Source organism: Desmodus rotundus, chromosome 6 (assembly GCF_022682495.2).
Source record: "Desmodus rotundus isolate HL8 chromosome 6, HLdesRot8A.1, whole genome shotgun sequence".
Lineage (NCBI taxonomy): Eukaryota > Metazoa > Chordata > Mammalia > Chiroptera > Phyllostomidae > Desmodus > Desmodus rotundus.
In genome coordinates, this window is record NC_071392.1 from 102,605,341 (window position 1) to 102,622,095 (window position 16,755).

General features: G+C 47.0%; 1 protein-coding gene across 1 annotated transcript in view; it reads right to left on the reverse strand.

Moving 5' to 3' along the window:
- The window catches only part of ARFGEF2 (ARF guanine nucleotide exchange factor 2), an 85,712-nt gene extending 71,828 nt beyond the window's left edge, over positions 1 to 13,884 (reverse strand). Inside the window, exon 1 of the mRNA XM_053927098.2 lies at positions 13,585 to 13,884. Coding sequence (XP_053783073.1) covers positions 13,585 to 13,810 — 226 coding nt within the window. The 5' untranslated portion in view covers positions 13,811 to 13,884. The remainder of the gene's footprint in view (positions 1 to 13,584) is intronic.
- Positions 13,885 to 16,755: the final 2,871 nt, after the last annotated feature.

Below are 16,755 nucleotides of genomic sequence, written 5' to 3' on the forward strand. Positions count from 1 at the left end.
AAGAAAGAAAGGCTTGTTAGGAGTGTGCAATGTTTTTATGAAAAGATACTTTACTAAATAATATTCAAAAACTATTTAAAAGAATGTTTATGAGATTTTAAAGAACATAAATAATGACATGAAGTGACAGAGAATGATTATAACAATAATAGCTAACACACAGCAGTTACTATGTGCTAGGCATTGTTCTAAGCACTTTACATATTTTAACGTATTTGCCCCTCATGGCAATCCCATGAGGTAGGTACTAGTGTCTCCATCTTACTTAGAGCAGGACTTCTCAGCCTCTGCTCCACTGACACCTGGGGGCAGAACATTCATTGTGGGGCGGTCCTGTGCACTGCAGGATGTTTGGCAGCATCTCTGGCCTCTGCCCACTCCATGCCAGCAGCATCCCCCTGCAGTCTTGAAAACCAAGTGTGTCTCCAGACAATGCCAAGTGTCCCTTGGGGCAAAACTGCCTTTGTTGAGAATCACTGGTTTAGACGAGGAAACCAAGACACAGAAAGGTTAGGTAACTTGTCTCCTGTTACCTATCAGGAACTGGAGGATGAGAATTGGAACCCAGACATTTTGGCTCCACAGTCCACGTTCTAGCTACTCCCCTATTCTGCAAAATGATGTTAATGATGGTTATCACTACAGCAGGGCGATACAGTAACACCTTAACGGTGTCAAAACTTGCACAGAAAACTGGAAACAAAATATTGAAAGGTGTGTAAGTAGCGGGATGATATTTTTCTTTCTCTTTTTTCACATTTTCTGTAAGCATATACTTTCTCTTTTAAAATAACAAGTGCATTTTTAAAAGTTGTGGTAAATAGAAGATAAAATTCACCATCTTAACCATTTTCAAGTGCACAGTTCAGGGCATTAAGTACATTCACATGGTTGTGCAAAGGCATATATAATTTTTGTGAATGAAAATTAACTTAAAAATCTTGCCTTGGCTGGTGTGGCTCAGTAGATTGAGTGCCAGCCTGAGAACCAAAAGGTCAAGGGTTTGATTCCCAGTCTAGGGCACATGCCTGGGTTGCAGGCCTGGTCCCCAGTAGGGGGCGTGCAAGAGGCAACCACACATTGATGTTTCTCTCCCTTTCTCCCTCCTTTTCCCTCTCTCTAAAAAAACAAAAGAAAGATAATTAACTTAAAACTCTTTACCATGGAGGTTACACTTATGGAACTGAAGTGTCAGGATTCAGCAACCGCAATGTCAAAGAGATACTGTATTTTGCCGTGCATGATGTGTTCCTGTGTACAGTGTGCACACACATTTTTGGCCCAAACTTTCAGGGGAAAAATCTTTCATTTTAATTTTTTAATTCAAGTTTTTATTTATTTATATTTAGATGCCTGTTTTTGTATTAAAGGAATTTTAGCATTTATTTTTGAACATACTATGGCAGAAGAAATTTTATGTAACAAATAATTACAAAACACAGGAACAGATATAAGGTATTTCAGATACTACTCAAGTATAATGCACATCCTTATTTTTCTCTAAAAAATTTGGGCAAAAAAGTGTGCATTATATACAGCAAAATACGATAGTCTTTTTTCCAGAAGTACAAGATTTTGTGCCTCTAAAACATGCCAGAACACCCTATCTAAATACCCAGAATTCCCCATCCCACTCAGTTATCTGCATTCCTACACGTTGGGCTCAATGTATCCCCCAAATGGGCCAGTGAAGCAGGTCTACCCTGAACACGATGCATCCAGAGGATCTCCAGAACACCGGCCTTCTTTACACAATCTCACGCGAGCCAGGGGTTTGGACATGATAGTAGTTCCCCTAGCAACCCCAGAACACAGATCTGGAAGTTACAGCTTTCCTTTTCTTGGACAACTCTACTCTAGACTGAACTTTAGGATGCAGAAACTGAATACCTGGACTTACTAGAGGTGGCAAATTCTAACTTTAAGGCAGTCTTTCAATCTTCTTACTACCAAAAAAAACAGGAGCCAAACGCCCCGATGACTAATATCAAGCATTCTGCTCATGGAACATAAGGCCAGTGACACAGTTTGCTACGGAGCCCCGTGGCCCGCTTCCTGCCCTTCAGGGAGGACAGTCCACTCAGGAAGTATCTCAGGCTTCCCCTAAGCTGAGGCCCCCAGGCTGTGGGAGTGGCCCAGGAAATCCAGCCCTTGAGGCTGGTAGCTAAGCTTTCAGCTTTCAGAAATCTATATCCATAATGTCAAGGCTCTGTGTGGTGGTGAAACCGTCTGTCCCTGTGTGACATGCCAGAGGGGCACTGCTGCCCGAACGCAAACGTAAGGTTTCCTTCCAATCAGGGTTACCTTGTTAAAGTTAAGTTTAGAAAGTGAATGTTTCTGAAACAATTAGGCCTTTGTAAGAGTCCCCGCCAGCCTCTAAACTTAAAATAATCTGCTCGGGAATGCCAGTGGTGCCCACCCTCCAATCTGTGGGTCAATCACCACAACTGCTGCTTACCGAGGCGCCCAGGGTAATACAATCAAGTGCAGGGGCTACACACTCGAAGGCCTTTTGGGGCCATGCAGGGAACCTCAGGGAGCAAGATGGGTGGGTACGAGGCATTAAGGGCCAGGAGGACCCCTCTCCACCAACAGGGCAGAAGGCACAGTAGAGCTGGAGCTCCAGCCAAATGGTATCTCGAGAGACCCTGAGCCCAGAGGTGCCAGTTGTTCTGATCTGGACTTTAAAATGAAAGCTCTGGCTGCAATTCAAAGCAACTTCAACTTTTTTTTTTTAATTTATGGCTCAAATAAAACTGGTCTGCAGGCTACCCTGACCCTGGGGCTACTAGCTTGCAACCTTTGCTTTAAAGGATAGGAAAGAATCTGAAAGAAAGCACTTTACTGACTGCAAAAGAGTAACTGCAGAGGATAAAAGTGACTTTTATGGAGTACAATCTTACTGTGAGGACAAAACATCTAAGTTTTGTGCAGGCTAGATGCTGCTCAGCCAAAGAGCAATGAGCAACTAAGGAGCCAGAGGGCCAGGGTTCAAGGCCAAACTCTGCTACATTTTACAGATGGAAAAAAAAGACCCAGAGAGGTGGAGGGGGACTTGAACCTAAAAAATCGGGCGCCAGAGCCCGTGTTCATAATCTCTTGGGTACCTAGACTCTTAAAAAGCACCCGGAATTACAGAACAACGTAAATGTTAGTCTGGCCATCACTGAGTCAAAACGTGAACGAAGCCCTGGTTTCTATACTACTCTGTGGCCTTGGGGAGGCTTTTACAACTTGGCTCTGGCGTCTCCCAGTCAACCAGAATGAACAAGGGCCAGTGACTTGCAGCAGGGCCTGCACTTGCTTCACAGGGAAGGGAAGGCTACTACTACACAAGGGCTAAGAAGCCAAGGCCACAAATTGTTATTCCCACAAGAATTAGGACTTGCTGCGCTCTCTGCACCAGTCTTTGTTAAAGAAAAAAACGTATGAAAAATCCTCTCCACTCGGCACAGCAGGGGCCCAGATGATGGAAAGCCTGGAGGAGGAAGGGGGCACAGCCTGAGCAGACCTCCGTTCTAACAGATCACTCTGGCTGCTGTTTGGATGATGAAGAGGAGGGTGGCCACAACAGAAGCAGGGAAGCTGATCTGATCGGGCAAGCAACACAGGGGCTTGGAGCAGGGTGGAGGCAGTGCGGGTAGAGAGACGTACAGTCTGAACCACATGCAAGTGCCATTTTTATGGTCAAACTAACAGCTGGATTCTGGACATATCTGGATAACACGGTATTTTTTCCATTAAGAAGAGGCAGGAGAAGGCCCAGGGAAAAGGTGGGTGGCAGAGGGCCTCAGAGAGCTTGACACAGGCTGGTGCGGTGGGAAAAAAAGAAACAGGTTTGTGATGCAGACACTACTAGGTTCGAGTCCTGGCATGGATACCTATTAGCTGACTGATGCCAGGCAGGTTATTAAATCTCCCTGAATCTGGATTTCCAGCTCTAAAAAATCAGGGTGATAAAGGCAGCCCATGTGCTCCTGAGACTGGGACTAGGCATTTGGGGGAAAGGTAATTCACTTGACAACCCCATGACAAAGGTATTGTGACACTAATAGCTAAGGTAATGCCCGACACACAGCAGGTGGTCAATAAATGTCTTGCTCTTATCTTGAAACAGGAGTCAGCAACAGAGTACAATCTCTAGTGCCATCAATGGAACCAGGCAAGGCCACAGGGGAAAAAGAAAGTGAGTGGAACCCACATCATCATCGTAACAGCTGACACTGACTCGGGGCAGGTGCCCCTTCAGTCCTCACTACAACGCAAGGAAGCAAGAGCACTCTTATCCACAGCTGGGACACAGGTGAGGAGTCCAAGCGCAGAGGTGAAGTCACCGGCCTGCGGTCACAGCCGGAAGTTCCACTGTGTAGTCATGACTCACACCCACAGCTGGCCGCTCCAGAGCCGGCACTCAGAGCCTCTTGACGACAAGCAGCAGCAGGAGGGGGGAAGGAAGAGGAGAATATGGTGGGGCACACCTGCTCTATGCTGCTCCACTTCTCACCCGGCTCTGCTTCCCCAACTGCCAACCGGGCAACCAGCAGCAACAAACGAGCAGGCTGGAAAGGAGGGAACGTGACTGGGGTGGGGTGGCTTCAGTTGAAAAGCACACCGTCTTCCTGGGAAACCCTTTCTGGACTGCCACCTATGAACCACCTGGGTCACACCTCCCCAGTCATCAGCAACTTCAGCACTAGGTCACATTCTCTGCTCCACTCCCAAGCTGGGTCCAACAATGACTATCGCCAACCTGCGCAATGCCACCACTGGTCAGTGCCTTGAAGTCCCACAGCATCCCTTCAAACCTTCACCTCCCCGCACACATCCCCCCCCCCCCCCCCGCCTACTATTCTGCCTTCAGTTTCCTCAGCTCCCTCTCCAATGACCTCCTTCTCTACGCCAAGCCACCCTGGTGCATCTGGTCACACTACAAATCTTGTCCCCACAGGCAACTGGGGGGTAAGATTTCCTGCTCCTTCCTGCTCTCTGCCCTCAACCTCCTTTCCCGTCTAGCTGGCCTACTAAGCTGCTGCCAGCAGGGCCTCTTCTTGGCCTGTCGGACTTTGATAAGGCTGATGTGTCAGCTTTCCCCTTTCTTTACTTTCCAGGACAGACCCCATTCAGCAGGATTGTTACTGAATGACAGGTAACCAATAACCTCGACTCTCTTGGACCCCCACTCTCAGCTTCAGGCAAAACCCCAAATGTAGGTTGTGCTACCATCTCCTTCTCCGCCCCACAACCAGACCTCTGACCACAGGCCACGCTGGCAGGTCTCTACAGCCAAAGCGCCCACCCCTGACCGCTGCTACCTGGGCCCATCTTCTCTGCCACTCCACAGCAGCTGCGGCACGTTTCTCTGCTCTCTTCGAGTGCCCATCTCTCCCTCCCAGTCATCGCCACTCTTTACTCACTACCGATGGAGTGGCCCCTGCTCCACACAAACCAGAAGCTGCCACAAGGAGACTCCGTCTACTTTCTGTTAGCGAGCCTACAAACTGACCCACTTCTGTACCACCCTCTACACCCCGGCTAGAAGCCAGCGGTGCCCACCCCTCCGTGCCTTCTCAGGAACTTTGTGCTCTCTGTACTGGCTAGGAGCTCATCACTCTGACCAGGCCACCTCCCTCACCTCCCACCTGGACCACCACCTCTTCACTGGTCTCACCACTTCAGCCCTTACCCTCCCTCCCGCCCCACATTTTCTCCACATAGCGGCCAGAGGGATTCCCTTAGAATGTAAGTCAGATTACATAGGCTCCTCTGCTCAAAACTCTCTACTGGCTTCTCGTCCCACTCTGAGTAAAATGCAAAATCATGGCCTTGGCCTCCAAGCCTTTGTAAGATTTGGCCCCCTGCTTTCCCTGCTGCCTGGAAGGCCCTCCCTCCCCACTTCTTTCAGATCACAGTTCAAACGTCACCTCTTCAGGCTTTCCCTCACCTCCTAAAACTGTCATCTCTACCCCTCATCATTCTTTATCTTTTTATCTGCTTTTTCTCTTTATTTTTCTAATCTTTCTTCACAGATTTTACCACCTCTGACATATTATTTATCAGTTCATTTATTATCTTTCTCAGTAGACTACAAACTCTATAACCAGAGGCTTTTGTCTGTTCTCTTCACTCCTGAATTCCCAGCACCTAGGAGTTCCTAGACATGAAGCAGGCACTCAGCATTTGTTGAAAAAAACTGTCCTTTCCCTTTTCTGCATTATTTAACCTTTCCCTTCAACTGGCCCCCTTCCCAATGACACTGAAATAAGTTCAAGCTTCTTCTACCTTTAAAGAAAAAAAAAAATACAACTATTGTGACCTCCATGTGGACAAGAGTTGTCTGCGCTCCCTATTAATCTCCTCAGCCACTCCAGCCTGGCTTTCACCTTCACTGCGCCCCCAAGCACCTCAAACCGAGGTCACCAATGACCCACGTCTCTCTCAATCGGATGGGCGTGTTTCCAGCCTCTACTGACTTGAGCTCCTGCAGTATTTCACCTTATTATTGACCCCACCCTCTCTGAGATGTTCTACACACTTCTTACGCACACATTCTCCTCATCTGCTCTCTGCCTCTTGCCAGCCCATCTCTTCTTCATTTCCCTTGCAGACTCAGCCTCCTCCGCACAGCCAGAGCAGGCCGGGCTTCCTCTGGTGCAGGCTCCCCATGCCTCACCTTCTCTGTACTCTCTCTCTCCAGGCCATCTCGCCCTCCCCTACATCGATTCCCACCGAGATCCTGATGACTCTCAATCTCGATATCCAGACCAGGTCTGTCTTATGAGCATCGGGCTCACACATCTGTCCACTTCTCACTCCACCTGTCCAATCGGATGCTCAAAGGCAGGTGATACTCAACAAATCCAAGTCCCAACTCATCAACCCCACCCCCTCCTCTCCCCAGATGGTCTTCCCACACTCTCCTCTTCAAGAACGGCACCAAATCCACCCAGCCGGGTGAGTCAGAAGCTTAGTAGTCAGACTTAGCAATCCTCTTTCTCATGCTCTCACCCAATCCAACCCGAGGTTTTGTTAGCTTTACCTTCTAGCAGTGGGAAACCCGTCCCTTTCACTCTGTTTCTACAGTTGCCACTCTAAGTCCAGGCTGCTGGCATCTCTCGTCTGGATGACGGCAACCCCGCTGGTCTTCCTCAAAGGTGTTCTGAGTACAATGGCCCAAGTGATCTTTCTAGAATACAGATCTGGTCATCCTGTCACCTTCTTCCTTGTTTAGGGCTCCTGAGTGTTATCTTACTGTTTCTGGTCTAGAAGTCAAACTCCACACAATGGCCTCCAATGTCCTGCATGGTGGGGCCCTGGCCTACCTCTCCCACATTATCCTCAAACACTCTTCCCCTACCTTTTCTTTTCAACTAAATTTTTTTTTTTGTTCTGAGATCATTGTAAATTCACACATAGTTGTATCTTGTAGTTTCCTTACTGGGTGTACCCACCCCCTTGCTGCCACAGGGCCTTTGCACATACTGCTTCCACATGCTGCCAAAATGACTCTGACCCCAGCCTATTTAAGTCTTATTTATCATTCAGATCTCCAGACTTCCTCAGGGAAGTTTCCAATCACCAACTTGTTCTCTCCCCTTGCAGGACCAGGCCTCTTGCCTCCCTAGAACATTTCAAGTTGCTAGTGTAACCCAGAGGACAAGGTCACTTGAACAACGCCCTTCTTCCCCATTAACTGCAATTTCCGTGAGAACAGGGTCCTCATTTGTCCTCTTTCCCTCGCACCATGACGCCAGGTGTGACCCCCAAGCAGATACCTTCTGAACGAATGTGTACTCAACAAGCAAAAGGACTATATGAAGCACAAACACACACTGACCACTCCCTAGGACTGAGGGAAAAATTAAGAATTTCATGTCCTAGCCCAAGAAGGCTGTTCTCCCCACAAATCTATAAAACCTAATAAAATACCTAACAAAAAGCTAAAAGACTTATTTACAACCAAGACTGTAAACCGAAAGAAGCTTCTCATAGGAAGACTCCAGGAATGAATTAATAAGCATAAAAACTCATAAACTTGCTGGAAGGAAAGTCAAGTATTTTCCTGGCAGGCCTTCCAGCCTGGTGAAAATGGTGAGAACTAAATACAGCACTGAGCTATTTATATAGGAGACTCCATGTCCTTGCTGATTAAGTACACGTTTTTCATAAGTTCACTCTTCCCCATAAAGAACGGTCTTACTGTTTTCCCCAGCACTGCTTACACAGTCTCCCCTGAGATCTACAAGCAGAGAACAGAGCTCTAAATTCATCCAACCACTTGCTTCACCGGTGTCCAAATGCCAGAGACTAGCAGAAAGGTCCACAAACCCATGCCCAAGGGGGCACAGTGAAGAGCAAGCTTTCAGCTCCTTCTCCTTTAAATATGGTAACACCAATGCCTGAATTTTGGCAGGTCACCTGTTAGGTGCCAGGTACTGTGTCAGTTACTTCACTGCAGTAGTTCGCTTAACCATTACAATAATCCCGAGACACAGGCATTATCGCCTTTATCATCTCAGGAAACTGAGGCTCAAAAAAGCTCATTATTAGCCCAGGTGCACGGGACTAATCAATAAGCAAAGTTTCAAACTCAGCTCTCCATGAACATTCTGACCATCCAATAAATAAATGCTTTTCAATAATTTAAATCTAATTTTTAGATGCTGCTTCTAGAGAGATGACCTCTTCCCAAGGAAGCATCATAAAGCTTTTCAACAAAAAGTAATCTGTCAGGTTCCTGAGTCCTGCTATTCTTCAAAACTTTTACAGTCTACAGTACTCATAAACAAAATGTCAAATCAAAACACCAGAACTTGTTAAAATTAAGTGTTTTATTCTATCTTTCAATTTAGAGCCTTACCATATTGGCTATGACAATGTAGGGATTTTTTTTTCCATATTTTTCAAATTTTGCACTGAGGTTCTTCCCAATAATGAGAATAGTTATTTGAACACATCAAAATTAGAACAACAACATCAAATGGAGGAAAAGCAATTTACCACATATCAGTATGATGTGTAAATGTTGAATGTTCTTGCACGCTAGTAAACAACTAAGATTTATGAATGTACTCCCTGAGCTGGCTCCTTCCCAATGACATTTAAACCAATCTTTTATACCTTAAAAAAAAAAAAAAAAAAGGAAAGAAAAGAAAAATCCCCATTACCCTCATCTTCTCCTCCCCTTTACACCACAGCCAAACCCTGGGAGAAAGTTCTCTGTGCTCACTGCCTATTTCCTCACCTCCCACGCATGCTGCCACCCACTCCAGTCTGGTTTCCACCTTCACCAAGCCGCCGAAACGGCTCCAGTGAAGATCACCAAACATCCGCCCATCTCTAAATCCCATGTATTTCACAGTTAGAGTAGCAAATCCAAAAGTGAATTTCATCGTTTACATCTCAGGCTGGAGCCTGTGTTCTAGCTGTCTCCCCACTGGCTGTGCAGATGTGGGCAAGGTGCTTTCTGAGCCTTGGTTTCCCTTTGCCGACTGGACCCACACATGGGCATCAATCACACGTCACAACTCCAGAACTGATAAGAGGGAGTTTACTGCTCGTGAAGAGAAAGATGTCATAGATAAGAAAAACTTCCTAGCTCAAATGAAGCCAATGGGAAATCAGCTCTTTACCCTCATTTCTTTCTTCCCATGAGTCCCTAAGTTCAAGTAAACCAAATACATGTGTGCTAAAAACCTGCAGGAAAAAAAGCCATGATCTTTTTCACTACAGGCTTTCAAATACATCTCGAATTCAACTACGGAAAACATGTTGTCTTTACTCACTGAATGGCTTATTTACAGAAACATCATCGAAACTTCATGGTACAGAAGCATCACCGCAGTGTGACTGTTTAAAGACTCTACGGTGACTTTACGTGTAAGAGCTTTTGTATGGAGAGACAATCCCGCATGGGAGTAATCGTTAGGACCCTGGGCTCCGGAGCCAGACTGCCTGAGTGCACCCCTCAGCCACACTGCTTACTGGCCGAGTTACGCTGGCCAACGTCTCTGGGCCTCGATGAGGATAGCAACAGTGAGAACTAGGCCACACGTAGAGTTCATGGCACTGCCCCGGAATGTCAGAAATGCTCAGTACGTGGTAGATACATGTAGTTGTTGCATAAAGTGTGATGTTAGAAAGTCACTCAGGTGACTACACTGATGACGATGCAGGTTCACCGACTGTAATTAAGTGTATGGTGAGGGACGGTGATCAGCGGAGAGGCTGTGCATGTTTGGGGGCAGGGGACACATGGGAATTCTCTTCTGTACCTTTAGTGCAACTTTGCTATGAATCTAAAAACTGTTTTAAAAAAAATTCATTTTTTTAATCACTCCATTTCATATGAAAAATGTATAGGTAGGTTTACTATTCTTTTTATATGTTTTTGATACTGGCTAAGAATAATGACAGTTACCAATTATAGAACACTTAACCTTTACTCAGCCCTTTGTGTCTATTAAATTACACACAAAAATATTAAAATATTAAATAATATATCTCTTAAAGTTTTCCAGATTTCTGGACCAATTCTTCTATGCCCAATTTAAAAGCATTCAATTATCCTGTCAAATCCCCAAACTCCATGTAGTTTAACAGCAGAAGTATAAGTAAAGGACAGATCATGGGAGAAACTGGCTCTTAAATAAGACAGTTATGAAAGGGAGATTGTATTATGTAATGACGTCACCCAACCGAGGGCTGAAAGGTTCCAGATTCCTTTTACGTCAAAGATGCGTTAACAAGGTAGAAACCACAGTGAAGAATACTCTCACAGGCTCTTTTGATTTCTCCAGATAAACGATGGAAGGACACAATCCCCCAACTGAGCAGTCTCTCTCTATCCACTTGGCATTTAGTGGAGATGAATCACTGAAGTCACTCCCAACTTCTTCCGTCTTGATCATCACTGTTTTTACAAGGGACAACCACCCCTGTCTTCACTGAGTTCAGCAATAAACACAGTCTTTTAGCCATGTAATTAAATTCTTATTTATTGCATCCACAAACCAAATAAAGCAACAAGTCATTACTGAATGAAGAATCAATGTAGCTTCAGATAATACATTAAGTCAGAGCACTTACAGTTTCGGTGGTGTGTTGCTTAAAATAATAAAAATAAATAACAGCAGCAAGCCTTTACAGAGCACCTACTATATGCCAATTCTTTGCACACGTAAACTAACTTTATAATAACCCTACGAAGAAGGCAGAAGATCTGTCCAAGATGACAAAGAGAGCAAGTGCCACACAAGGGTTTTGAACCCAGGCAACCTTGAGTCCAGAGAACACCCTCACAACCCTTATCCTGTACAACCTCAGCAGCCCCCCCACCAACGGACAAGCTACAACTGGTGGACTTATCACCGGAGCTGTTTCCTGTAAGTGCTCTTCTCATTCAAGCATTTCAACTTTTAGCATTCACAGTTCCTCTTATCAAAATTAACGAAAATCCACACATGGTAACCTCTAAAATACTAGCCACATTGCAACCTTTCTTATACAAAGGCTCGTTTCGGCTACTTTTGCTGGAAAGAGGACTATGCCTTGAGATGCAGAGTGAAATCTTACCAGGCACTTTGTTGTATGTTTTCTACTGCTTGTAAGTAAAAACAGTCACTTTTACTTAACAGCAATGACACACAATTATTCTCTTAAACAAGATGGCCAGTTTAACTCAACACTATGCATAGGTTTCCTCATAATAGTTCCTTCAATTTGAGCCACCATGTCAATTTATTGTTCATTTAACCTGTGGTCAATTACTTCCTTTATAGGCGATTTCTTGCAATTCACTCCTAAGACAATGGATGTACACTCCACAATTTAGGTTGGAAAAATCTGAACTTCTGAACAAAGATATGATCCAAAAATGTCTGATAAGCTCTCAATGTTATGGTCCTTTATGAGCCATGTGACAGTTTTATAAGTAGGTTCCAACAATGTGATAAACGATTTGGTGAAAGTTATATGTTAAGTTTTCTGCCAAATAACTATTTTGAATCATCCGCAACAATACCCTTAAAGTAAGAGTGAGAGGATAGAATCCAAGCAGATTTCCAGTGGACTTGTAGATATCAGGGTTTTTCTGCCTAACAAACTGCTCTGTAGAGCTTATCAAGCATTCCTGATACAACAACAGCCAACAGTGAGCCTTGGTTTTCTAATTAGAAAAGCTTTACGAGCCTAAATCTCAGTGAATTCCTCCAAGATTATCTAAGTAACAACAACTTCTCTATCCACAGGTCCTGACCGTTGAGGGAGTCTCAGACCCCCAGGAGAATCTGGTGAAAGCCATGGACCTTCTTTCCAGAGAAATGCAAAGTTCACAAGCCCATTCCCAGGCCATATGAGAATCCCAGAGCTGTACCTCAAATCAAATAGAGGGAGAGAGCTGACGGCAACCTCAAACTCTGTAACGGAAAACCAAACTATTTGCTCCATCTGTTAGGAAAAATAGGACTTTTTACAGATTCCAAATCAAAGGCATTGGGGCAGGGAATTAAGTTAGAGCCAGATCTAGTCAAATGTATTGTTCTTCAACGCCCAGGACTCTACTCTTCTAAAACTCCACGTGGATACTTCCTGCCTTTCAGTATTCCATTCAAATGCCACCTCCTCAGAAAAGATCACTTTTTTGAGACCATTATCAATAGCAGACGTTTATTATCACATCTCGCTCTTTTATTTTTACAAAAATATTTATAAGTATTCAAAGATGTCTCAGTAACTTTATTACTTAGTCTCCTCTATTAGAATATAAGCTCTATAAGGGCAAATACCTCATCTGACTTGTTCCCCACTGTATCCTAAGGGCCCACCATAGTGCTTGGTACATAGTGGGCATTTGTTGAATGATTTAAGCTAGAAGATAGGATGTTGATGTGGGAATCAACCACTAAGGTTTAACTACTTATGAGTTAGCGTGTTCTCCCTCTTTTCATTATCTGTGGGTCTATTCAATCGGTATCTGCTATGTGCCAGGCACTGTTGCAGGTGCCGGGGATCCAGAACTCAGTAAAGCAAAACCTCTATTTCAGTGGGGCGCCCAGAGTAAGATCTCTCCCACCCAATACCTGGGAGATGCAGGATAACCCTTTACATTCCTTTCCTGAAGGCAGTTAATGAGTTATGGGAGACCCCGAAATTAAAGGAAAACATTCTCCAATCCGGCACTTCAAAGCAAGCCTCAGGTTTTTTTCGAAATCAGTTCTTCCCACCTGCTCCGCTCACATGGGGGAACCCCAACCAGCAGAATGCGGGTCAAGAACAAACTTACAGCAAAGACTGCTTATGAGGGTGGTGAGGGGAGGAACCAGGAAACAGGACGGCAAGGAGTCGTGGCAAGAGCAGTGGGCTGGGAGGTTGGAGAACCTGCCCTGGCTGTCACCAACTTGCTGGGTGACCTTGGGCCAGTCCCGAGGTACCAGGGCATCAGTTTTCCCCGGGGTATAATGAGCAGGCCGGCAGGGTGGGATTCGTGGTCGGGGGAAGGTGGAGCCCAGGAGGCCGGGCTGAGGACGAGTGGGGTAACGGCCGACGTGGGGAGGCCGGCGCGGGGCCGGGCTGGGGCGGCTCACCCACCGAGCGCCACCTGGCAGGCCCTGCGCAGCTGGGAGTGCTGGGGCCGCTTCACCTCCTTGTCGGCTAGGATCTTCTCCAGGGCCCGGGACACGAACATGCTCTTGGTCTGGCTCTCCTGCATGGCCCCAGCCCGGCGGGGGCTGGCAGGCCCGCGGGCCGGCGGCACGAGCGAAGGGCCCAACGAGGCTGCGGGCCCGGAGTCCCGGCCGGCACCCGCCGCGTCCATCCGCGCCGCCCGGTCAGGAAGAGACGCCGCGGCCCCACGGCGCCGCCATGTTGGAGCGCGTCACGTGACCACGTGACTGGCGAGGTTACGGCAGCCGCGCGCCCGTCGACCCCGTGACCCCCAGAGGGGTGGGGCCGGAGGCTGGGGCCAGAGGCTGGGGCGGGGCCTGGCGTGGCAGGGCGGGGCCAGGTGGACGAGGAGGGGAGGGGCGAAGGCGGAGGACGTGGGGAGGCGACTGGCAGTGGGCGAAGGCAGGCAGCGACCTGAAGGGCAGGTGAAAGGGGGTGAAAGGTAGGAGAGGTGGTGTTGTAGGTGATAGGAAATAAGTTAAGGAGAAAGGGACAGTGAGGAACGTGAGATCAGAGTCACAGGGAAGACACAAGTGAGGAAAGAGGGGATGAGAGGAAGAAATGGGAGGAGAGCGAGGAAGGGGAAAGAGAAGTTTGGAAAAAAGAGAATTGGTATGAGGGTAAGAGAGGTGATAAAAGGGCAAGAGGAGGAACGAGAGGAAGCCGAGCGATTGGAAGAGGCTGTGAGGTGGTTAGAGAGGAGGTAGGAAGAGGAGGTTTAGGAGAAGAGCAAAGAAGAGGGCAGAAAAGAGCAGATGAGAAGGGTACAGGGAGAAGGGGGACTTAGGACAAGGGAAGAGGCATGAAATGGAAAAGAAATGGGGTGGGAGGGAGGTGAAAGGGGAGGAGGTGAGAAAGGGTGGCAAGAAAACACTGCGGGTGGTGGAGGGAAAGGGAAAGGAAGGGGTTAGAGGTGAAGGGAAGGTAGAGAGCGAGGTGTCCATATCCAGTCTCCACAACAGGATTTCTCCACGCCTGCTGGCAGCACACGTACACCTTCCACACAACTCTCCCGTCACCCGGGCAGGGCTCCCTCCTGGCGGTCTAGCTCAGTGAACTTCTGTGAATGTGGTGCCACACCTGTGCCCAGTGCTGCCAGTACCAACAGATATCCCTCTGGGGGCTATCTGTTTATTGCCACAAACCTGTGGCTTCTCACAGTGCAGTACACCAGGGCGGGGGGATTTGGGGGTGTGTGACAGGAGAAGAAACAGATCGCCACTGTCACCCAGCCGCAAATGAGTGTAAGAAGACAGATATTCTGGCCCCGGGGCGCCTTCAACTCCATCCCACTACCGGTGATATCACAACACCCCTGGTGATGTCCCCTGGGGTGCTTTCTTTCACACTGCCCGCCCTCCTCTCCCAAGTGGAGCCGTGGTGCTTTGGGCTCACGCAAGAACATGTCTTTTTTGGAAACCTCAGAAACTTCCCGTGCAGTCATGCTCAAATGCTCAGGTCTCAGTTAAAACATCTCAGGGGCCCTCCTTGAGCCCCCAGTCTAAAGCAGCCCCCCTCTCTCCCTATTTGACGTGTTTCATTGCACTTTCTGACCTTTGTTACTTGTCGGCTTGTTTGCTGTCTGCCTAGGGTATAGGCCGTGTCCTGAGGGCCTGGTCCAGAGCCAGGTAGAATGTTTCATGGCCATGAACTCCAAAGCTTTAACTCGGCTTTGGAGCTCCTCCTGTTAAAGTGGAGTCTGTTTCTTTATCCCTTTGGGGTAGACTTGAGACTTGCCTTGACCAATAGAATGTGGCAGAAGTGAGGCTGTGTGTGGCCCAGAGTTTAGGAATCAAGAGGCCTTGGATGCTCAGGAAGCATCTGGAAGAAAGAACACATGGAAAGAGAGGCTCAGTCATTCCAGGGGACCTACCAGCTGAATACAGCAGCTTGAGTAATCCTGGTGAACCAGCAGCAGAACTGCCCAGCCGACCCACAGAACAGCAGAAAACAACAAATTGTTCTTTTACACCACTACATTTGTTAGATAGCATGAGAAGCCCCTCAATGCTTATGTGCTGAATGAACGAGTGAGTGAGTGAATGAATGTGCGAAACTCAGAAAAATGCAGTGCAATCCTCTGAGCAACAGAAGTTTTTGTGACTTCCCCCACAACAAGGTCAGGCCAGGTCACTCCCCTGCTGAACACCCTACTCAACTCTCCATTGCTCTTGGAATTGAGTGAGTCTAAGGGTAAGTTTCCCCTGCTATCCAAAAGCAGAACATTCCTATGAAATCTTTTGTAAGCGGAAGTGGCGTTAGGCAAAGAAGCAATGACCATTAATTTATATGGGAAATTTTCTGAGTGTTCCCAGATAACAGAACACCACGTGTTGCCTACCCATCAATCCACTCAAGCAACAGACTTGCTTTTTTATCCATTACTGGATGCGGATTCAAGGAGACCATTTTGCCATTAGCAGAACCAATAGTGACTTTGGCAGCTTTTAGGATTCCGTGTGTGTGTGTGTGTGTAAATAGTATGAATGGTGAACACAAGCAAGTTCAATGCACATACAATGCCTTTATTTCATTCATCACAATCAAAATGCATAATTACATCCCGTTTTACTCTAGAGCTCTCTTAGGCTTTTCCGATACCTCAGGATATATCTCGCTGATGGATGCACAAAATAAACGGAGCTAAAGCACGGTGCTCACAGACACCGTTCGAAGCTCTGGATGCTGCCATATGGCTCCTGGGGAAGGAGGTGGCAGTGTCACCCTCACCGCTCAGGGTGTACACTGCCTCTTTAACACCTCTCTTTCCGCTTTTTCTTTTCGGATTTCTTTCAGTGAAGGAAAATAGGTACCGATGTCAGTCTTTTGTAAAAGCCAAGTGGAGGAGTGTGAACTTCGAAAAGCAGTGGACACCCGTATCTCACCTTGGCTGAATTCTCCGCCTGAACCTCTCTCTCCCTCTTTCTTTTCTCTCCCGCGGGACTCTCCATCCACGCAGGATTCCCCTTTTGTTCCGATCAAGAGCATGGCTGATGCATGTCTGTTCCTCTCAATCAGTGCTTCTCAGTGAGGGCAGGACCGCTCCCAGGGGCATTTTGAAGTTTTGAGGGGAAAGGTTTTTTTTATTGTCCTCAT